Below are 23,674 nucleotides of genomic sequence, written 5' to 3'. Positions count from 1 at the left end.
TCTAACCTACGCGACTGAACATGCACAAATGCTTGTTCGTATCTTTGAAAGTTTGCAACTCGAATGTTCGCATGTAGGGGACTTGCGGTAATAACATTATATTTATTATTGGCCACTAGACAAATAATGAAGGACGAAGAACAGCAGAAACAGGACCAATCAAAAGTTTGGACACAACTCCATACTCTAATTCCCGGGTCATTCCTCATTTTTAAAAAAAAATTTCTTACAGTGTAAAACAATACTGAAAGTGTCCAAAATATACAATAATCTCCTTTGAACATTTGATAATTGGTGATTTCTCAGGCTGGTGACTCTAAATGAACGTCTCCTCTGCAGCAGAGGTACGTTTCGGTCTTGCTTCCCTGGGAAGGTCTTCATGAGAGACAGGTTCATCATGGTGCATCATGGGTTTTTGCAAATGCACTTGACACAATACAGTTCCTGCAAGTTCCAGGACAGCTGAGCTTTGTTTCTTTAAAATAACGACTGACTGTTGACGTAACGTAGAGTAATTCCATAATTCCATACGTGTTATTTGATAGTTTTGAAATCTCCAGTATGATTCCAGAATCTAGATCCAAACTTGAGTCCAAACCTACTGATATTGTACTGTTCTGCATGTCTTGCTGACTTTCGGAAGAAAAATATAGTAGTGCTTACAGTAATGTTTGAACAAAGCACAAAATAAATGTATACATCATTATATTTATGTATTTAAATCTAATTTCTCTATTTCATGCTGAACAGAGAAAAAACAGGAATAAGGGAGGCAACAAAAGAGCAGGACAGAGAAAAGGAAAGTCTTTAAGTGGTGGAGAATGTTAGAGAAAGAGAGACGAGCGGAGAATCAGATGGAAAAAAAAAAAAGAAAGAAAATGAGCGGTTCAGGAGACGTTGTCTATTAAGGCCACAGGAAAAACCGTTTCAGTCTTTCACTTATAAATGAACCTTTTTTTTTTTTTTTTAAGTTGGTCAGTTATTCAAATTTAAACTGGAGCTCTGGAGAGACACAGTGGCTTCAGGATTACTAACTCCCTGTGGAAAATGTGACTAATACTTCTATAAAACGCCACAGCTGTAAGCTTTAGCAGGACTGTCCACATGGCTGAGGTTTGTGGAAATCAGGGTGAGGGAGGGGGATCAAGGAGGACGAGGAGGGGACGTCTTCCTCGTACCAGAAATCCATTCCCGTCTGGATTGGCCACCAGCGTCGTGCCCATCGTCATGTTCTCTTTGACTTCGTGTATGTTTGGGATCGTCGTGCTTTCTGGAGAAATAAGAACACACAGCGTCTTTAGAAATCATTCTGAAAGTGCTAACACACTAAACTAATATTTCTATATACTTCTACTACACTTCTATATTTTGTTCAAATTCTAACATCACCTTCAAATCACGCTTCCAATAACACACACACACACACACACATATAAAACACGTCCAATTATTTATTACTGGATGGTGAATTTGGAAACGGTCTGTTTGTGTGTAGGTGTGTATTTATAGTCTAGACAGCATTCGTTTATGTGAAGAGGTTTTGTCCTTGCATTTGACATTCAAAGAAATGTCGTGTCTAATAAGGAATAAGACATAAAGCCTTTCATTCAGGAACAGGAGGCTCCTTGTGGTCTATAATAAGAGCAACGTTGTTGCATAATACACACTGTAGTCGTTTTGTCAGTACACACACACACACACACACAGACAGACCAAAGTTCAGTAATGTTCATTTATGGAAGAAGAAAAATCGCAGAAAAATTAAACAACGTAGTGCATAAAATGCAAGGCCGAGTCAAAAATTATCCGCACTCTGGCTGAACAATTTGATTTGCTTAACTTTTAGAAAAGATAAATAGACAATTTTTTTTTTTTTTTGGACATAATACTGAAAACCTTTTCAGTAGCACTTTGTCCATCTGTCAGCAAGCTTTCGTTTTCCCCTTATGAAAAATGTTTTAGTCTGAGCTGCGAGCCATGAATGCGCCGCTGTCCTCATTTCTTCATCAAAAGTGCATCTTCGCCCTCGTCCTTTCAGGGGACCAAACAGGTGAACGTCTGATGGAGTGAGATCAGGACAATAGGAAGGATGCTTTAACACCTCAAAACAAAGTTTTTGCAGCGTGTCGACAGTGCGGACGGAAGTGTGTGGACGTGCATCGTCATGTGAGATCACGACACCCTCGGATATCAGTCCTCTGCGTTTAATCCTAAGTTTAGGCTTCGATTCTTCAATAAGCGTCTCACTGTAACGTGCGCTGTTGATTGTTGAACTTTTTCCTGATGGTGTTCCAATACTTCTGGCCATGCTCTCCAAAATATATAAGTTAAAGAAACATTCAAAACGCAGACAAAATGATGGCTAATCGAATAATAAAATTCAATGCCAAATTAATGTATGATTGGTTTACTGTCTGTCCACTAAACAAACAAACAAACAAATAAACACCAGTGTTCCAGTGTTCCAGTGTTCCCAGAATTCTCCATGGTATGATGATGATAATGATGATGAAGATGATGATGACCATAGGACAACATGGCCTTGTAAGATGTAATGTAAGATCTACACTACATGGACAAAATTATTTGACCAAACCTGCAATGACATTCTATCCACACACACTACGTACACTTCAATATGGAATCTGTCCCCGTTTTGCAGCTATAACAGTTTCCACTCTTCTTGGAAGGCTGTCCACGAGATTTAGAAGTGTTTCTGTGGGAATTCGTGTTCATTCACTCTGTAGGGTCAATGAGAGGGTTCTCAGCTTCAGTTCATCCCAAAGGTGCTCGATGGGGTTGAGGTTCGGGCCAGTCAAGTTCTTCTACACCGAACTCATCAAACCAGGTCCTTACAGTGCTTGCTTTGTGCGCTGGGACACAGTCTTGATGGAATAGAAAAAGGGGCTTCCTCAAAATGTTGCACAAGGCTGGAAGCATGGCATTGTCCAAGATGTCTTGGTATGCTTTAGCAGTAAAGTTGTTCTTCATAGATAAGGGGATAAGGGGCCTGATTGATTGAAACACCTTAATTCAATAATTAACAGGTTTGGCCAAATTATTCTGTCCATATAGTGTATATGATAAACACTTCTATAAACATTCTTATTGGATTGATGGTATGCTAACAGCTTGTAGGCTAAATACCGTTTAAAGCAGTAAGAAATGTTCAGTTTTTCATTAACAAGATCAAAAAAAGAGTTCAAATTTCTTTAGCTCCTGTGTTTATATTATGGGAAATAATGAAACCATGCAACATGGTGCTATTTGGGTTTACCATAAAAGTAGTGCTTAAGTCATTGAATCAAACATGTCACACAAAAATGACCGCGGCACAAATACACACATAGGAAAGAATCCACTGTAAAGCCAGTTCTCACCAGGCAAGTCTAATTTTATACAGCCGGAAGATCTGCCGTGACCCACGGGGCATTTGTAGACGTCTCCGGTCCGCTTGGCTGGCTGGCCCGTCAGAGGAGAACCAATCAGGACCCTGCCGAGAGAAAGACAGAAGCAGAAACGGGGTCAAATTCAAACCGCGGACCTTGTGGGAATTATGGGAACGCAGAAGAGCACTCAAACTCCACTCAGACAAAGGGTAGATAATTGATTTTCTGTTTTTCCTGCGGAGAAGAAAAGCAAAGCGAACCCACATGAATGCGCGCTACATGTCGGAAGCACTGTGGTCATGGATGGAAAAGAGACTGTGTTGTCCTGCGAAACCCACATTTTCATGGGTCAGGGTTCATGATTTAAAGTTGTAAGACAGCTGGAGACTAGCACTGTTTATAGTATATAGGTTGCGCTTATAAATGGGTTAAAAAAATGTTTGGGTCGTAAATAAATCATTACTTTACGCACTGTTGCCTTGCACCTCCAGGGTCCGAGTTCGATTCCCGGCCTGGCTTGATTCCGGTCTCTGTGTGCATAGAGTTTGCATGTTCTCCCAGTGCTTGGAGGGTTTCCTCCGGGTACTCCGGTTTCCTCCCACAGTCCAAAGACATACAAATTAGGCTAAACAATGTTTCTAAATTGTCCGTAGTCTGTGAATGAGCTTGTGAGTATGTGTATGTGTGTGACCATCTGATGGATTGGCACCTGGTCCAGGGTTAGCCCTAGCCCTAACCCTAACCCTGTACCCCGCCCCTCCTACGGCCTCCCACGACCCTGAACACAAGATAAAGAGGTATAGACGATGATGAAAAATTACTTTACAACTAAGCTTCGTTTTCAGTCAGCATTTTCTATCCCTTTTTTTTTTCCCCCTAATTCAGTCGTATCCAATTCCTCCCCGTCACTAGGGGGCTCCCACATTAGAGCTACAACTACCACTCAGCTGGGAGGGCCGAAGACTATCACGTGTTTTCTTCCAAACCACGTGACGCCAGCCGACCGCATCTTTTCAAACTGCTCGCTCGCGCTCCTTCCGCTTGCGCGAGCTCACAGACGCCCCTGGTTGGCTGTAGAGCTGTGATTAATGTGGGAGCACTAATCACCTCCCCCCTCCCAAAGAGAGAGCTCGGCCAATCAGCTCGCTCTAGACCTCCGGCTCCCTTTTTTTTTCATTGTTTAAACATAGGCGGTTGTTTTTTAACGGTCTAGACACTACTGGAATACAAAAACATCTCAGGTGCTTGTCCATTCAAGCAGTCATTAAAAATGATCTTTGGCTGCCATGACATAACAACTTCCGTCACGGGTGTAAGTGCAAACTCCACACACAAGATTAAAACCCTGAACCATAAAGGTGTGATGCCACAGTGTTAACCACTCAGCCCTGGTGATGCACAGACACTTCTATTTAAGGAAGATCTGAAAAAGCGCGGTCACATGGTCTATACCCAGGTTATTCTAGATGAAGCGTTTAGAAAATTTGCTTAAACAGGCGTTTAACCTGATTCTAAATTCAAGTACTGTAAAGTAAAGCAAAGTCAAATCAGTTTCCCTGAGTTTGCCAGGCATACCTGTGTTTCCCTTTTTTTTTTTTTTTTTTTACCCACAATGAAATAACATTCGCCTTTGAATAAGATCTAAAGTAAAAATATACATAGATACCTCGGCATACGGATTGAATCCATTCTGGAGGCGAGGTCTTAAGGCGAAATTTCGTATTGCAGAAAATGTTACCATTACAATTTTTACACTATAATCATATTTTTTGCATATAACAACAGTCAAAACATTTAGACATGTAAATAAAGAAAAAATATGAAATAATTAGACATTAAACCTCACTTATCCTTAATTTATGATCCCTCTTGGCACCAGCTGCTTTAAAAACAAAACTGAAAGCGGCTCCCTTTTCTTCCTGCTACCGTCCTTGCTAACATTCCTGCTATGTCTTTACTTAATCTTGCACAAAAAAACACATCAAAAATACATAAACTCGCTTTACTTGATGTTCCACTGACACAAACATGTTTTGAACGGCTCCCAGCCGGCTTAGCTCGGTTCGTTCTCTCGCATGCCGAAAATTCTCTGTATGCCGAGGCAAATTATGCGCAAAACATTCAGTTCTTAAAGTGAAATCAGTGTTTGTTAATTAGTGTTAATAATAAGTTAAAAAATGCAATCTGAAGATTTGGACAACCCCATGCTTTCGCACCACAGACTTGAGCCTGAACCGGAATGCACTTGACTCCAAAGTTCGCACTTTATCATGTCCAGGCTTTGGACATAAGGTACGGAACCATATTCGTAACGTGAAATCTGAGCAGTGGAAGAGAATAGAGGGGAAACAACCGCACCCGAGCACGGTACGAAGTTATTGTGTATAACGTGGAAGCAGCCAGTGACGGTTTCTTGGACGTATAACATGGTATTGTTTGAAATTATGAATTACACATTACTACGTACACATTAAGCTAAATATTAGCTTCTAAAAACTGTTACTGAAATAACATTGAAACCAAACTACATTTGAAATCACAAGCCCCTCATGCTGTAGGGCTAAAAATACCCTTCGAGCCGTTGCCTTGATTTAATGCCGTAGATCAAACATGTCGCGTAATTATCATTCCAGCGCCTTGGTGAGGCGTGATCAAGCACCGCGCGGCACAACTGCAGAAACACACACTCAACATCCTGTTTACGGCGGCCTCGGTGTGCCCTGATCAGAGTGTTAAGGATTCAGGGGGATAAATCAAAATCTAGTTATGCCACTCTTTCTCTAATTCAATTACACTCTGAGGCACGAGCAGGAAGTGGAGTGTGTGTGTGTGTGTGTGTGTGTGTGTGTGTGTGTCGTGTTCTTTTATCGGCGATATTCAATACCCATATCCGTATCGCTTCCTGTTGCTTTTAGCCGATTTACTTTTATAAACTTTTTCACTTTTATAGACAGTGAGGGGTGTGAGTGTGTGTGGAGTTTTCTGTCTAACTGTTTAAATGAATGTGTGTGTGGGGTATTATCAAAATAATAAGCGTCTGTTTATCTTATTAAAAAGTATGAGGGATTGGCACTCGTCCTGAAGCAGCATTATCAATCATGCTTTGCCAGTAAAAATCGTTATTTGCTCAGAAGCTGCTTTATTATTTATTTATTATTTTTGTCCGAGCTGACTTGTTGTCTCTGAGCGTATAAGGAGAGTGAAATATTACACAGCAGCCTATTTTTAAACTAGTAAACTCGCTTGTTTTTTTTAGAACTATGCAAATTTCTTTTGCATGCCTGAAGAAAAAAAATTGTGAGAACTAAGACAAATGTTACACAGGGGGCGTTCGAGTCAAACCGGGACTTGCGATGACATTTCTCATGAATGAAGAAGTAAAAGCGATTGACATTTACAGAAGCCTGCAAGCACAGTAGGGTGATGAGACTCTCAGACGCAGTAAAACAATCGACTGCGAATGTGAATCCTGGCCAAGGTGGCTCGGACCCACCGCAATCGCAATCGCTCACATGAACACTCGGTGAGGAACAACTGATCCTCGAAAATCCCCTTATTAGTGGAATATAACGGGCTGTGAAAATGTTGTCATCCTGTTTTCTTTATGTCTTTTTATTGTTTTTTTACATTAAATGTTTGAATTTTTAGAAATGTTTGGGACCAGCACTGCATCCAGTGGGACGGGAATCGAACCCAGGCCCTTAGCAGACGAGGAACCTCCCACTGAGCCGAATGTTGCTTTTTAGTCCATGTAATTTAAGAACTGTGTTATGAGTTAGAAAGCCAGCTGACCTCTACTGTCTGTGGTTTACAACCACTCTTATTGTTACTTATTATTACTATTATTATTAATTTGCAGTGGCTAAATAAAATTTCTTTTTTTTTATTTTATCTCTAACAGTCATTACTGATTAATATTTATTTTGGATGAAAGGGATTACAGTCCAGTCTGTCTTTGTGATTAATGGCTTGAATTATTTATATCAGAGTTGATACACAATATAAATCTATTGAAGTTTATTAGGGTCAGCAATGAACATGTGCACAAAAATATACTGATGTATAACATCATAAGGTTCGGTGTCTGTCAAGATCCTGATATATTTATGTACATTTTATTAAAGTTTTATCTGCGTAATCTAAGGAATATGAGATCTGTGTTTTATGTGCTTCCTGGATTTTACTGTGTGTGTGCGTGTGTGTGTGTGTGTGTGTGTGTGTGTGTGTGTGTGTGTTTCTCCTGAGGAAAATGATGTCGTTTATACACAACACATAAAACATCTAATACGATCCTGAGCCGTTTACAAGATGACACACACACACACACACACACACACACACACACTCATCACTGACACTTTTACACATGGCACTGCCGGATCCTCAAACAGGCTTATTGAAAACATAGAAGTGTGTGTGGCAGTAAAAGTGTTTAAGGTGCTATTCATTCATGAAAGCTGCGCTAATGTCACTTTTTACGGGTTCTGGGTGCCGGCCTGGGTGAGAGGTGAAACTTCAGGAAATGGTAAAGGGGTTTCTGATCTATAACAGATGGCTCAGTCCCAAATGAATAAAAATCGAGAAACGAGCAAAGATTTTAAGCCTGAGAGAAACATTTTTGAGACGTGATGTTTGTTAGATTAGACCGGTCTATAAAGAGAGTAAAAGATAAAAATCTTTCAATAGATTAATTTCCAACAACAGCACAATCCCACGTGTATTATTCCCTATTAAACACCAATTAATCTAGTCTGCATGTCTTTGGACTGTGGGAGGAAACCTGAGTACCCGGAGGAAACCCACCAAGCACATGTAGCCTAGAGTGCAAGGTGTATCATCTGTATCAGCTGTATATTTTAAACCAAAAGCCACGCTAGCTAATTCGGCCAGTGTGAAAAATGGTTATACTGCAGCGTGTATGGAGAACGCGTGTGAGACTCACCACTTCCCCTCGCTGTTCTCGAACTGCTGCACGGTGTAGCCGAACATGTCCTCTATCGGCCCTTCGAACGACATCCCGTTCTTCTCGTCCACGTTAAAGAACAGCAAACACGACGGCAGCGCTGCAGCACAGGAAAAGACAAACGCAAATCGAATAACTTTCTTTAGATACCAGTCATGTGACCTTTGACAACCCTGATTAAGGTTCGATATCAATGTATCAGGGTGCTTTTCCTATCATAAACATGCCAACTGAAAACAGATGTGTGAATATGCTGTATGTGTGTGTGTGTGTGTGTGTGCACGGTGTCCTGTGATGGACTAGATGCATTCTATTGGAAATCCAGAACTGTGGAAGAGTCTTGAGCCACGCCTTATTTCTCCAAATTCAATTAAATGATGTGGATTAAATGAAAGAAATAGGAACAAATGTTTTACTGTAACAGTTTGGAAAGTGCCTAAAGATACAATTTGAAAATTGGTTGTTTATGTAACAACCTCAGCAGCGACCTCATCTCCCCTCTCGTCCGTTCCTATAGCGTCAGCAGTATACTAGGTACAGGGGCTGGACTGTAAATGAGAAGCAAACACATGGCCTAGGAAGCCTGGAGAACTATTCCTCAAGGCTACATTAACAATACGAGAAAGTCTGGCTTTTTGGACGCAGAATAAGGAGTGGCACAAGACTTTTGCATAGTACTGTGTCTTACATAATTTACCACAAGGGCATTTTTCTTTTATAGCCCCCCCCCTAAAAAAAACAGCTGACTGAAATAGCAGATAGTCGATTCATTTATCTTCTATAACACTTATCCTGTGTGTCACGAGGCCTGGAGCCTATCCCAGCAGACTTGGGGCACGAGGCGCGGTACACCCTGTACAGGACGCCAATCCATCACATGGCACCAGTACCACGGGCAAGTTGGGAAAGCTAATTAAACTACTCTGCATGTCTTTGGACTGTGGGAGGAAACGCAACAAGCACAGGGAGAGCATGCAAACTCGACACACACACACAGACCCAAAGCGGGAATTGACGCAGACATTCAAAACTGTTGCCTAAATTCACATCCCATGTTTTGTTTTCCCGTCTTGGCCAATTACAATCATGATTATTTATCACAATGCGTCATCCATCCATTTGCATTTTTGCAATACGACTGCAGATGATTAATTGATCCGAATTTTCAGAACTGTTTGAAAAAACAAACCCTCAAATGGTCCTCAGTAACTTGCAGGGCATTGGAACAATTTCTCCATTTTATTCTTAACTGCGTGTGGGAGTAAAACATCCACATGCCTGCAGGAGGAATTTCATAAATCTGTGTTAAATTGGGTCGCTCGCTTTATTTCCAAAGACAACTGCGTCTCTGAGTGTCGCGTATGGACAGGACAATAAACTTTAGGGCTTAAATGGCTCATTGTGAGGAGGCTACAGAGAGCCTCTTCATCTCTTACATGAAACTGCATTCCCTTCATAACTTACTTATTTTCTCTGTTTCTCAAGCAGACATGAGGATTAATGCAAGACACGTCTCAGGACGTGAGCGCTTCAGTCCTAAGCAACTGAGCGAACCTTTAAATAATGCATGCTGTTTAAACTCAAACTTCCTCACAAAGCATCACACAGTATTAAGGTTGTGTGCATTTATGTGTGTGTGTGTGTGTGAGAAAGAGCGGGAAAGAGAGAGAGAGAGAGAGAGAGAGAGAGAGAGAGAGAAGTGCATTTTGTGAGGCCCATGTGCAATCAGCGGAAATTAGGATTGTCCATATGGGCTTCCAGATCCCGTGTGTGTGTGTGTGTGTGTGTGTGTGTGGAGCTGTGAAATTGCTGAACATATGCATGCAAAAGAAACAGATGAAAGAAAAAAACTAAATGTAAGAAGATGTACTTGAAAAAAAGGAAAGAAAGAAAGAATGATCAAATTAAAATTGTATATATAATGGTCAAATGTGAAAAAGTAAAACAGCAATGACGATGAAAAGAAGAGGAAGAAAAAGTAACAAAGAAAGTTTTACATTATTAAAGATAATAAAGATGAAGAATGGAGAAGAGAAGAAGCTGAAGATTAAGGGGATGATGAAGATGAAAAGAGAAGATGAGGATGAAGATGAAATTCAGACTGAGAAAAAGAAAAGATAAAAATAACAAGAAGGAGGTTTAAACCAAGGAGGAAGAAACGTAAAAGATAAGGATAAGGATGAAGAGCTGAAAAATAAGACGTAGACAAACATGAAGAAGTTCAGAATGAAGAAGATGAAGAAACGGAAATCACAAGAGTGTAACAGAGAAAATGAAGATCTTCGCTTCCTTCGCGCTGAATGTTCAATGCTAATGTAATGAACGTGATGTAAAAGCGCTAACATATGAGGTTAGCGCTAAGGTAACTAACATGTTAGTCTATATATCTGTATATTCAGTTTCAACTGTTGAGTAGCTGCGACTTTGATCAATGAGCGGTCGCGGGATTTTAAGACGTGTGTAAATGTGTGTAAGGAGCAGGTTTAAGACTAATTTACCCACAGTTTGAAAAAAGAGGTTTTTAATGCATGCAGTTTTTCATAATGTAACACCATAAATGCGTTTCTGTTGTGTTACTCGGAAGCTTCTGCGCTCGGTACAGAGTCGTGTACCGCTGAGGCTGATGGGCTGATCACCGATCACGACCAACCAAACTGAAACCCTGGCTGATTGACCAGTTAATCTCTATTATACATGTAAAAGGTTTTAAATAAGAAATGTTGGAGTCAGTGTCGCGATACGTGAATCAACACACAAAAGAATCGCGATTCATACAGTAACTGATTACATTTTTGTCCAAAGCGATTTCATTGGCTAGTGACTGGCGAGATCAAAAATATCATTACACTTCATCAGCCTAGAACCACACCATTATGGTATTGTGGGTAAAAACCCCAAAGTGGTTTTCAGCCAACGAAAACGAACTTGAAAGATAAGCGAGCTGTGTTTCTGTTGTTTCGCCGTGTTACTGCCAGATGTTCTTTAGTTCTCGTGGGAATGCGTCGCAACGGACACAGATAAATGAAAACAGTGTTTTTTTCTTCACTGATGTATGCGTGAAATACGCAGCACGCACATACAAAATTATCACTGCATAGATGGCGATAAAGATGACCCATGAACTGGTACAGCGGCAGCATGTGAGGCTTGCAGAGCACAAACACACAACTTTATACACATTTTATACACACTTCTTACATATAACCCAAGGTAGGATCTCCGAATCCACTGCAACTCTGACCAGGGTGCAACTTTACTCATAAGAAACGTGACATCATTTTATAATCAATAAGATTTTCCCATAATATCACACCCTATTTTATTTATTAGTTATTGCCTTTTAATTGCTGATTTAACGCTATTTTAAAAAACATATTATTATTATTATTATAATAAAATCTAGATTTAAATATAATTATACTATATATTTGTATATATATATATATACAGTATGGTGTTTATTAGGACTGTGACACTTGCTGTTGATGGTCTTGTGTTTGGATCGGCGTACTGTAATAATTATATGTATAGAAATTACAGGATGTTATGTTGGAGTTAAATCGCACCTGTACAATAATTACTGTATATACAGTACAGTACATGTGTGTGACAGTTAATCAGATGTGTTAGTGAGTTAAACAGATAGGTGTGAGACATACAGTAGGTGATTATAGCATGGGGACCGTCCTTTTCTGACAGGTGTCTGTCTGTCTCTCGATCTGTCTATCTATCGTTTAATTTTAACTTTGCTCGACACTGTGTTGATCATTTTCTGTTTCGTTGTATTACTTATTATCAGACTGTGTTCACATTACCAGCCTGAAATGACTTTTTTTTTTACTCTAATGTGATACAGATCTGTTTTTTTGAGAGCTGTCTGAACATACAGTACTAATCCGATGTTTTTCAGATTGTATCTGCATCACTTTCACATGTGTCCTTAGATTGGATGTTTGAAATAAGTAAATGAGCGCTCATAATTCACTTATGAATTATGAATGTGAGCCATTATGAAATGCAAATCTGATCTGACTAAGAAATGTGACTTTATCAATGCAGCTTGTAATGTGAATGTAGTGACACGAACAAGTTTGATCAAACCAAACCAATTCAAATCAGATCAAACTAATCTGCTTTAAAACTGATCCACATTACATTAGTACTATGAGTTCCTGGCACTGTTGATCTTTCAGCTGCTCCCAAAACAACTTTTTTGGCACAGGGTTTTTTTGAATGCTTTTCAAGCCAGATGCCATTCCTTGCCTACCACTGAGCCTACCATCGTCCTAGAACCATAAAAACATATCCACACACTAGCCAGATGTATTAACTCAGGCGCTCAGAAGCGTTAGTGCTTAACCATGGCAAAGAAACCCCTAATGCAAACAAAACCTTTTGTTTATTTTTGCCCTGATTCATGCAAACCATTCCACATCCATAGAGGAACTGCAGAGTCAAGTGCTGGAACGACAGCCAGGTAACATGAACCCTCTCCAAGTCCATTACACACGAGGAAGATAAACCCACTCACTTAGCTGATTCAAGGTGGCTACCGGCCAACGAGTGCTTTAGCATTGATCAGAAAAGATGGGAAGGATGTTCAGACGGACTGAACATCGGCTTCTGATTAATAGTTGTTTTGGGTGAAAGCATCTGATCAAATGCTAATATTTAGAGGAGAATCCATTTTCAGGAAAGAGCCGAGACACAGCAGAAACAAGCAGGAGAGATCAAGGCAGGAGCTCGAAACAGGGAACACACACACGTGCTGTGAAGTATGTAATAGAAAACAGAGCTAAACACACACACACGCACACACACGCACGCACACACACACACACACACACACACAGAGGATTACAATGCATAAAAGGCAAATTATAAAGGACAAATTTGGACACACCAGAGCAGAAAGGAACTGTGATTAATGGGGTGTGGTCAGGACACACAAAGTACACAGGAGATGACAAAATCCCTGTCAGGAAACCTAACCAGAGTAAACTGCATGCTCATTTATAAACATCTCTTACCTCAATCATTCAACCCATTACAAAATGAACGCACAGTTTATGTCAGTACTCCACTGACGAATACTGTCTGTATAAGACTGAGACAAAATACTATAAACCGCACTCTATTTATAGGACAGAGACAGGAAATATAAAGAAGAGAGAGGATGATATACAGGGGTCGGACAACGAAACTGAAACACAGGTCAATTTAGTGTTGAAGGTTTCATGGCTAAATTTGACCAGCCTGGTGGCCGATCTTCATTGAATGCACATTCCACCAGTAAGAGCAGAGTGTGAAGCTTTAATTATCAGAGTAATAGCACAGTTTTGCTTGAAATATTGCAATGCACACAACATTATGGGTGACATATCAGAGGTCAAAAGAGGACAAATTGTTGGTGCGCTTCTCGCTAGGGCATCTGTGGCCAAGTCTTTGTGATGTGTCAAGAGCCGCGGTATCCAGGGTAATGTCAGCGTACCACCAAGAAGGACGAACCACATCCAACAGGAGTAACTGCGGGCGCAACAGGAAGCTGTCTGTAAGGGATGTCCGAGTGCTAACCCGGATTATATCCAAAAAACATAAAACCACAGCTGCCCAACTCACTGCAGAATTAAATGTGCACCTCAACTCTTCTGGTTCCACCTAAACTGGTCGTCAGGAGCTCCACAGGGTCAATGTACTGTACATGGCCGGGCTGCTATAGCCAAACCTTTGGTCACTCGTGCCAACGTCAAACATCGGTTTCAATGGTGCCAGCAGCGAAAGTCTTGTGAAACATGTATTGTTCTCTGATGAGTCCACCTTCACTGTCTTTTCCACAGCCGGGATAGTTTCGGTGTGGAGAAGTCCCAAAGAAGCACACCACCCAGACTGTTGACCATGTCCAGAGTAAAGCATGGGGCTGGATCAGTGATGGTTTGGGCTGAAATATCATGGCATTCCCTAGGACCAATACTTGTGCTAAATGGGCGCGTCACGGCCAAGGACTACCGAACCATTCAGGAAGACCATGTGCGCCCAATGGTTCAACCTTGTATCCTGAAGGCATATGCACCAATACATACAGCAAGACTGGTGACAGAGTGGTTTGATGAACATGAAAGTAAAGTTGAACATCTCCCATGGCCTGCACAGTCACCAGATCAAATATTATTGAGCCACTTTGAAAAAATAAAAAAAATAAAAAAATTTGGGGTGTTTTGGATGAGCGAGTCAGGAAACGCTTCCCTCCACCAGCATCACGTAGTGACCTGGCCACTATTCTGCAAGAGGAATGGCTCAAAATCCCTTTGGCCACTGTTCAGGACTTGTATCTGTCATTGCCAAGACGAACTGATGCTGTATTGGCCGCAAAAGGAGGCCCTACACCATACTAATGAATTATTATATATGGTCTAAAACCAGGCGTTAGAGTTTCATTGTCCAACCCCAGGTGTCAATCAGTCATCATACAAACATACTAATGCCTAAACACAATTACGAAATTAAATGCCTTAGTTGCTGTTAACCCTGTATTTTAAACCAGGAGGAATGGACAGACAGATACACAGGCCGACGTACTGATTGTTGGACTAATGGAGTGTTTAACAGACAGACAGATAAATCAATCGACAGACAGACAGACAGATAGATACAGTAGCTGCACAAATGAAGGGGTGGATACATCAGACTTACAGACAGACAGGCAGACAGGCACAGACAATAAGACACGAAGACAGACAGCAAAAAACAGACAGATAGGTGCAAGGGTGGATGAAAGGAGAGGTGGATAAACAGTGTCAGACAGACAGACAGACAGACAGACAAGCCGACATCCAGACCTACAGTTGGAAATCTGGATGGACGGAGGGGTGGATGAACAGAGTCCTTCAGACCGACAGGTAAAAGCCTGGAGAGAGTCAAGCAGATAGACAGACAGACAGACAGACAGATATACAGATAGCTAGACAGACGTAGACAGACGTAGACAGACGTAGACAGATAGACAGTTTCCTTCACCACTGAATAAGTTTCTCATTTATCATCCAAAACTCCCAAAAAAAACATTTTCATCTTAGCTTCTGGCGGATTAGCAGCTAGCACGAAACACACACAGGAAGGCACACACCCGGTGTGTGTAAGACAAAACTACTTCGACAGAAACAGCTTCATTTGTTTGGACTCATGATTCTCACGGCAGTTACACAACACCTGGTTTTCTATGTAACCACAGGAACCACGGCACTGATGTTTATCCTGCTGTGGCGGTATCTTCTTATTAGCTTCACAAAGTCAGAAACAAGCTGAGTTTTACAAGCACTGGAGTTTCGTTACCTTCTCCTCAGTTATCTGATCGTGTGACACCTTTATTTCTTCTCATTTACTCTGATAAACCTGAGCCGCGCTAGTGCTAACTCGAAATGCTAACGCGCATCAAAAGAACAAGAGCTTCAGGTCAATAACAGTGACAGAGGACGGACTCTTAGGACAAAGCGGCACTCAGGATAATCAATTTAACAAAACGCAGGGAGTCGATATCTAAGACGTCCCTCCATCCTTTTGTATGATCTTCACTTTACCTCTCTCGCTTTCTTAATTAGAGTCATGATCGTTTCTTCGTCTTGTCAAAGTTAAACACATGCACTGGATTAAATGATATAAATTATTTTTCTCTAGGATGTTAACCAAGACACATTTAAAAACGCCCAGGATTGAGCAGATTAACACCTTTCGAGTGAACATAAGGAGGAAGGCAGTTGTAGGCAGGCGTTCAAGTCAAACCGGGACACGTGAATGAAAGCGTAAAACTGATTGACATTTACAGAAAACTTCTCATCCGCAGTAAAAAGGTTTAAAATGTGCAAACTTTTTAAAGGAGTCCCGTACACCCGAGGAGGCTCGGAGCCCACTGCAGTCGTTCCCGTTAAAAATCGACGGATAATTTGTCCCCCAGCTTGTATAAGACACACATCTATCTGTGAGGTTATAACCAAGTAACAGAACAAATTTTATTACACACATCTTCACCCCGTACTGTATACAGGATATCTTTATACTCATGCAAGATTCGTCGCGGTTTTTAGGGGCATAGGTGGCGAATAAAAGCATCTCTTTGTGTCTGCTGAAAATCTATTATCCCCACAGATAAAACACATGACCGTCAGGCTCTCCAGCGATCTGTGCAAACGCAGAATGACCGCTATGTGACTCGCATCCTGAAATAGTTTATTACTTTTATTCCACAGAAATTTCCCACTAGAACTGATCTTATTTAAGATCTTATTGAACACGTCACATTATATTCATCCATTTATTTCATTACAAGAAATGTAGTAGAATATCCATGAAGTTCCTGTTATTCCTTACGTTATAGCAGCTGTAAATGCTCTTTTGTTATCAGTTCCTTATTCCTTTTTTTCTTTTAGATAATAAGACCCATGATGTAGCACGTTATCTTAAGTGCAAAGTCCTCTGACTGTTACAAAGTGCTGACACTGGAGACTCCTTCCAAACAGGTTAAAGGAATTACAAAACGTTTTTTTTTTTCTGGTCATGTGGAGCTTTCAAAATACAAGTCCCTGTGTACCATGTCACTATAAATACTGTAAGTTACGAGAACAAGAACCTTTAAAATATCGTTTCTGTTGAGACCATTAAGATCAGACTTGAGAATTTTAGTGTGTTTTGGTGGAAACATCCTGAATTTCAAGAAACATTTTAAATAAATGCCTGTGACTGAAAAGATTAATAACTTTTGAGTGAACACACGGAGGAACGCAGAAATACGCGGGATGTTCCAAGGTCAAACCAAGGACTTGTGATTGCATTTGTAATTTGTTAATTCATTTGTACAAGGATGCCCTGGAGTAGAAATTAGCATTCATATGTGCCTCTGCTGTGCTCCTATGGTGATTGTTTTCAGACTTCTGCGTGAAACTCCGTGAGCACTTCCAAATCCAGAGATCCTGATCCAGATGTGCCCCCTGGAGACATGAACCCCCCCCCCGTCCACATCCTTCCCCGAATGATGCAGTGCTCCCGCTGCTCCTGTAGGCTTTCATCCCTATGTCCTCCCATGACCAGACCCTCAAGATCATGTTTTGTCACACACCCACACACGCACACACACCCTGACGCTCCCTAAAAAGTGCTGATTTCAAGCAGAAGTCACGCTGACGCACACCTAAACAACAACACTCGCCCATGCCGGGTTCTCGCCATGGTGATTCATCATGCATTTCACAGACAAACTAAAAATACACATGATCGTGTAGGTCATTTCCTGTAATGCAAAAGGTAAGTCAAAGGGGAGTGATAGAGTGAATCAAAACATTGAGGGACACTTCAGGAAAATTAATTATCATTTTGTGGAGGGACAGACTCCTATATAACTTTTTAGTTAAACTTTTAACATGTCGTCTTCTTCCTGGTGTTTACTTTCTAACATGTCTTGCTTTAACCTTCATCTGCACCTATTTGCACCATCATTTAGATCCTTAGGTTTAACAGTTAACTGTCTCAAGCTCCTACAGTATCTTCCTATTGGATGTTACCTACATTCTCCTTCTCTCTCTTTGTCTCTCTCTCTCTATCCCTTTTTCTCTCCCTCCCTTGAGCTAGCACTTCCTGGTTCGTCTCTGGACGGACGTCTACACAATTTCCACTCTTTGTTCTCCTGAATTTCACCAGGACGGTAAAAATTTTTCATTTTCTTTGATGTACATAACCCAACTATTTTTTTAAACATATGAAAACTCTCTTTTGCTTTTAATAAACAGAAACCCTTCTGATGCCCAACGTGTGTGTGTGTGTTTGTGTGTGTAGCTGTGGGTGTGTGTAGGCGGACACAGCGGACAGACCAAGCGACTTGTTCTTCTTCAAATTTAAAAAGAATTGGGTTGCCAGATCACATTGAAAAGATCCCCCTGTGCATTGCAAAAAAACTCACCCAGTCCGATAATAATATTTGTAATAGACCAAAATAATGAAAAGTATCCACATTATTGTTATTATTATTATTATTACCGCACACAATACATAAATAAATATTTCAATTGTCCTCTTAATGAGATCATTTGTACAGTTATTTGGTGCTAACCTCGGTTAATACATTTGAATGCAAAAACAAATAATAATTACTTATCACAGTTTAAATCACAATTGCAATATGTGTCAAAATTAACATAATGCGATTTGTTTTTATCGTGAAGCCCTATCACCAGAGAACAAACACTATAATGGGATTTGAACCACCACCATGCACTTTAAAATCCATTGCCTAAAAAAAGGTTATTTTTAAAGCATTTTTCAGTATTATAAGTCTTTATAAGTGCATTATCCTTTTTTTATATTAATATTCGTGAACACGTGTGTTTACAGGAAATACTGTCACACTGCAAGGTGCAGCGATGGGCCACATGGTATTAAAAAGTACATGAACTGAGTATATTTTCTCATAATAAAATGTCCTTTCCCTTATCTCATCAAAAACCTCCCCAGCTCTCAGCCTCAAAAATATTTGTGGGGTTAAAGTGCTTTCGTTGTTTCCAAGCCGGTGTGTTTTATTTCATTCCTGTTTTATTTTGGCTTCACTCATGCCCAAAATCAACAATTTACATACAAAACAGCTGGACAGAACCAGACCACACTCCTGAGCCACTGTACATTATCCGCTCTAACACACTCGGTTCAGCTTGTTCCATTTCATGAATTAACACACACTGACATCATGATACTAATCATACTTCACATATATCCGAGTCCAGCACATTGTGTCCGAGTCTAATAAGATTACACAGATGATAACACGTAACAGATGCTCTGCTTTTGTCTGTAAAGAAATCATTTAAAAATAAAGCTGACTTAGTAAAATTCTTTTTTATTTTTTTTATAATCAATTACATAGGGATCGTTATCAGTAGTGCATGAAGACCTTTGAACCCTGTTGTAAATACAAAGTCCCATTTGTGAGGGGAAACGTTCTGTATCTGGGGATAAAATACCCCTGGAGAAGGACTGCTGAACGTCACATGGTGAGGAAGTCGAGCTGAACGCGGCGTTTCTACCCCTGACGTTATCCAGTCCACCTTCTTAAGCTGCTTGTGTTCCGTGCCTTTTATTTTCTCTTTAATAAAGCGACAAGAATTGAACAGGCTGACAATCAGTATCTAACCGTCAGAGCAGAATGTCTTAACATCTCCACTTAACATCAAAAAATGTGAAATCATGGATTGGACACACCTTCTAATTCTATATATATATATTTTGTTTTTTACTATATATAAATATCAGTAAAACATATTATGTAACTGAAGAAGAAGAAGAAGAACAACAACAACAACAGCCAGTTGTTAATTTAAGACACAAAGGTCAGGCGTTCCGGAATAGTTCCGGAATGTTCAGGAATCTTCCAAGAACAGTATTGTTAAGCGCATTTGCAAAACTCATCAAACACCATGATGATACTGGTTCTCACAAAGACCTTCCCTGGAGAGCAAAACCAAATCTGACCTCTGCAGCAGAGGAGAAGTTCATTTAAAGTCACCAGCCTCAGAAATCACCAATTAAAAACCAGCCAATTATGAGAAACACAAAAATTCGGAAAGACCTACATTCAGTTCCCACTAGGGATGCACCGATACCACTTTTTTGGAAAACGAGTACGAGTACCTGCATTTCAGTACTCGCTACAGAAGCGTGGGGAAACTCTTTGTACTCGTTGTGTTGGGATTTTAGGTGCTTGATTAAATTACTTGTGTTAAATGCGCTACCTTTTGAGCCTCCTCTGGGCAATTTCACTGAGCACAATTTGCAGTCCGCCTTTGTTTTGTCGTCTTCATTCACTTTGAAATAGTTCCACACGGCTGACATGTCTCGCCTCGTCTTCTCCCCGCTCTGTGCTGCAGCCGGGGCCTGGGACGGGCACTCGGCGCCTGTGATTAACCCCTTACACGCCGCTCAAGCATAGACATTTCTCAAACTGTGGTATCGGTCCCCGGTATCGGGGGACCTTTAACGAGTACGAGTACTTTAGAAAATGTGGTATCGAGGCCGATACCAGATACCGGTATCGTAGGGTGCATCCCTAGTTCCCACGACTGCCAAGTTGTCACCACTGGGCCCTTGAGCAAGGCCCTTAACCCTCAACTGCTCACATGTATAATGTAACAAATGTAAGTCACTCTGGATAAGGGCATCTGCCAACATGGGTTTTTAAATGTAAATGTAAATTTAAGACCATGAAATTAGAAGGGGTGTCCAAACTTTTGACTGGTACATCGAAACATCTGTACATCTGTAAAATTTGGTGCATTACAATTACTTACACTTTTTGATTTGTAATTTGTTCCTCAAAACTTGTTCGCGTCCATGGAAAGCCAAGCCAAGCGCGTTTGCATGTTTTTTGTGTTTTCTTTTTTTGCATTTTATTCCAAGAATGTTAGCAAGGACGGTAGCAAGAAGAAAAGGGAGCCACTTTCAGTTTTATATTTTAAAGCAGCTGCTGCCAAGAGGAATCATAAATGAAGGTTAAGTGAAGTTTAATGTCTATTTATTTCATATTTTACTTTATTTACATGTCTTTTCTAAATGTTTAGATTGTTTTTAAATGCAAATATATGAATATAGTGTAGGAAATTGGTAACATAGGTAATATTTTTGGGTGGCTGGAGCAGATTATCTGCATTTACATTACTTCCTATGGGAAAACGCGCTTTGCATTTCGCATTAAGAACTCGCCTTCGGAAGGAATTAAATCTGTAGGCTGTTGTAACGCTCTATCTGTCAAGCATTTCTGTTTCAGGCTGCAACAATAACATTAAAATTCCCATTAAATACCTATTTACTTTGCTCAGAACCTGCATACTGTACTGAAGTTCTGCACTTAATTTAAATACGTTGATCTAAAAAGTACTTTTAAGAGAAAAACATACACGGTTTTAATAAGATTTAAATCTATAACCACATCTGAGGCATATATCAAATATATGTTTAGATTAATTAATGTTTATTTGTGATGTACAGGTCGCCCCAAAAGTCTGCAAACATACGGAAAATAAACCCTTTTGACATTTTCATGATTTATGACCGTTCCATTGGAATGGTTTCAACATGGGTTTTTTAACTCTTATGGATGCGGCCTGGGAAAAAAAAATCTTTTCAGAGGTCAAAGTTTATGCTATATCTACTATCGTGCTGGGAATGAGGGAATTGAAAAAGCAACCATCAAATCTGTGTGGTCCAAAGCGAAGAGTCCTAAAAAAAATCTGGTTCTTTGTGTTTACCTTTGCATGAGAAAAAACAGCTAGAGAGCTGCTGAAACAACAGACGGACCGAACAAGGCTTCAGACAAACTACGAAGAACTACCCTTTAACACCCCGCCACCACCACGTGGAATACACTGGGATGCACCCTGAGGTCAGATGGTTCATAAAAAAGTGCTGGTGCCATGTGAAAAAGGAGGAGGAGGAAAGTGGAGAAGGTGGAGTGGTGGGGGTTCGGAAGTCTGGTGAGCAGATGATGGTCCAAGATTGTTCTCTGCTGAGCTTAAGGGACAAGATTGGAGACTGGTGAGACAGATTGGACAAACTCCACCTGGGGTTGGAAATAATACTCAATTATAATAGTTATACTAATTATATATTCATTGCTCTAATCTGGCAACCCAGACTGACAAGTTTCAACTGAGAAATGTATATTGAGAGCTGGTTTGAAAGCGGCTTTTAAACTACAATTTGTCTCCTACTACAACTGTAAATCCAGTCTAAACTAATACTCAGGATCAGGACCTAAAGCTGATAATATAGTTCTGACATAATATGGCAGCACGGTGGCTTAGTGGTTAGTGCTGTTGCCTTGCGCCTCCAGGGTCTGGGTGCGATTCCCACCTCGAGGTCAGTGTGCTTGGGGTTTACATGTTCTCCCTGTGCTTGGTGGGTTCCCTCCGGTTCCTTCCACAAAGCAAATAGGCGTTCCCGAATTGCTTGTAGTGTGTGAATGTTGATCACAGTTGGAAAATGGGAATAAAAACAACAATTGTTGGTCTCCATGGTCCCTAGTTGGACTACAGAGGTTGCTAGATGGATGGATGGACATTATTAAAAGGAGATATAGATGAGTTGTTCTATCACATAAAATCTCAATGAAATATGTTTGTGGTTGCAACTTGGAATTAATGTAGAAAAGATCGAGCGGTATGAAGGGGTACTTTTGCAAGGCACTGTATTTTTGCCATAATACACAGTGCATCGATAGCTTCATTAGCACTTACTTTACTAGCACTTGCTTTAGCTTGGTTGGGGTTAAGGGAGAACTGTGCAAATTAAATTAGACAGGATGAGAAGATGCAGAGAGATATGGAGTGAAAGAGAAAGAAAAACTCACATTAGTGTTACACGTTAGAAGGGATTATGGGAAGGAAACATCGTGTTCCTCGAATGCTGTATAAATGTAGCTTTGCAGATCAAAGGAGCTGAACAGGAACAAAAGAGTTTAAAAGATGACTTTCCTGTAACTAGTTCTGTTTATGTGCATGTGTGTGTGTGATGTGTGCATGATGCCTTCTAACAGCTGAAGTGCTAAAATGAGTCATGCAACAGAAATTCAACTAAAAAACTAAACTTCTCGCTCTGTCTCTCTCTCTGGGTTTCTGTTTCTTTCTCTCTCTGTCTTTATGTATCTGTCTGTCTGTCCCTCCCTCCATCAATCTGTCTGTTTGTCTGTCTGTATCTCACTGTATATCTGTTTGATTGACTGTCTGTCTGTCTTCCTATCCATCTCGCTGTCATTCTATACAGTGCTGTCAAAAAGTATTTGCCCCCTTCCTGATTAAACCTTTTTTTCTGCATATTAGTCACATTTAATCCATTCAGATCATCAAACTATTTTTAACATTATATAAAGAAAACCAGAGTAAATACAAAATGCAGTTTTTTAAATGATGACTTCATTTATTAAGGAGAAAAAGTTGTCTAACCTCGCCCTGTGCGAAAAAGTAATTCAGGTCCTGAGCAACTTGCCATAATTGCTAGAAACTTTTGGATCTTTGATTTTTTTCCTTTAATAAATTCACTGCAAAAAACTGCATAAAACAACTACCTAATAAAACTACATTTTTTATGTAATAAGGTTATCCTTCTGTGATATAAAATTGTTTGATGATCTCAATCAATTAAGTGGGACAAAAACAGCAGGCAAATACTTTTTCACAGCATTGTATAGTATGTTTCTGATTCTGTCAGTCTGTAGCTCTCTCTCTCTGTATCTGTATTGTGTGTGTGTGTGTGTGTGTGTGTGTGTGTGTGCTTCAGGGTAAATGACCCCAAGTCA

At 40.3% G+C, this 23,674-nt stretch overlaps 1 protein-coding gene across 1 annotated transcript in view; it reads right to left on the bottom strand.

Annotated features, from left to right (window-relative positions):
* itga1 (integrin, alpha 1) overlaps nucleotides 1-23,674 on the bottom strand; it is a 65,857-nt gene that overhangs the window by 30,867 nt on the left and 11,316 nt on the right. Inside the window, exons 2-4 of the mRNA XM_053515521.1 lie at nucleotides 8,332-8,452; nucleotides 3,381-3,493; nucleotides 1,179-1,270 (exon numbers count right to left, since the gene is read on the bottom strand). Coding sequence (XP_053371496.1) covers nucleotides 1,179-1,270; nucleotides 3,381-3,493; nucleotides 8,332-8,452 — 326 coding nt within the window. The remainder of the gene's footprint in view (nucleotides 1-1,178; nucleotides 1,271-3,380; nucleotides 3,494-8,331; nucleotides 8,453-23,674) is intronic.

The sequence above is a fragment of the Clarias gariepinus genome, chromosome 17 (genome assembly GCF_024256425.1).
Source record: "Clarias gariepinus isolate MV-2021 ecotype Netherlands chromosome 17, CGAR_prim_01v2, whole genome shotgun sequence".
Taxonomy (NCBI): Eukaryota; Metazoa; Chordata; class Actinopteri; order Siluriformes; family Clariidae; genus Clarias; species Clarias gariepinus.
This window is presented reverse-complemented; position numbering and strand designations above follow the sequence as displayed.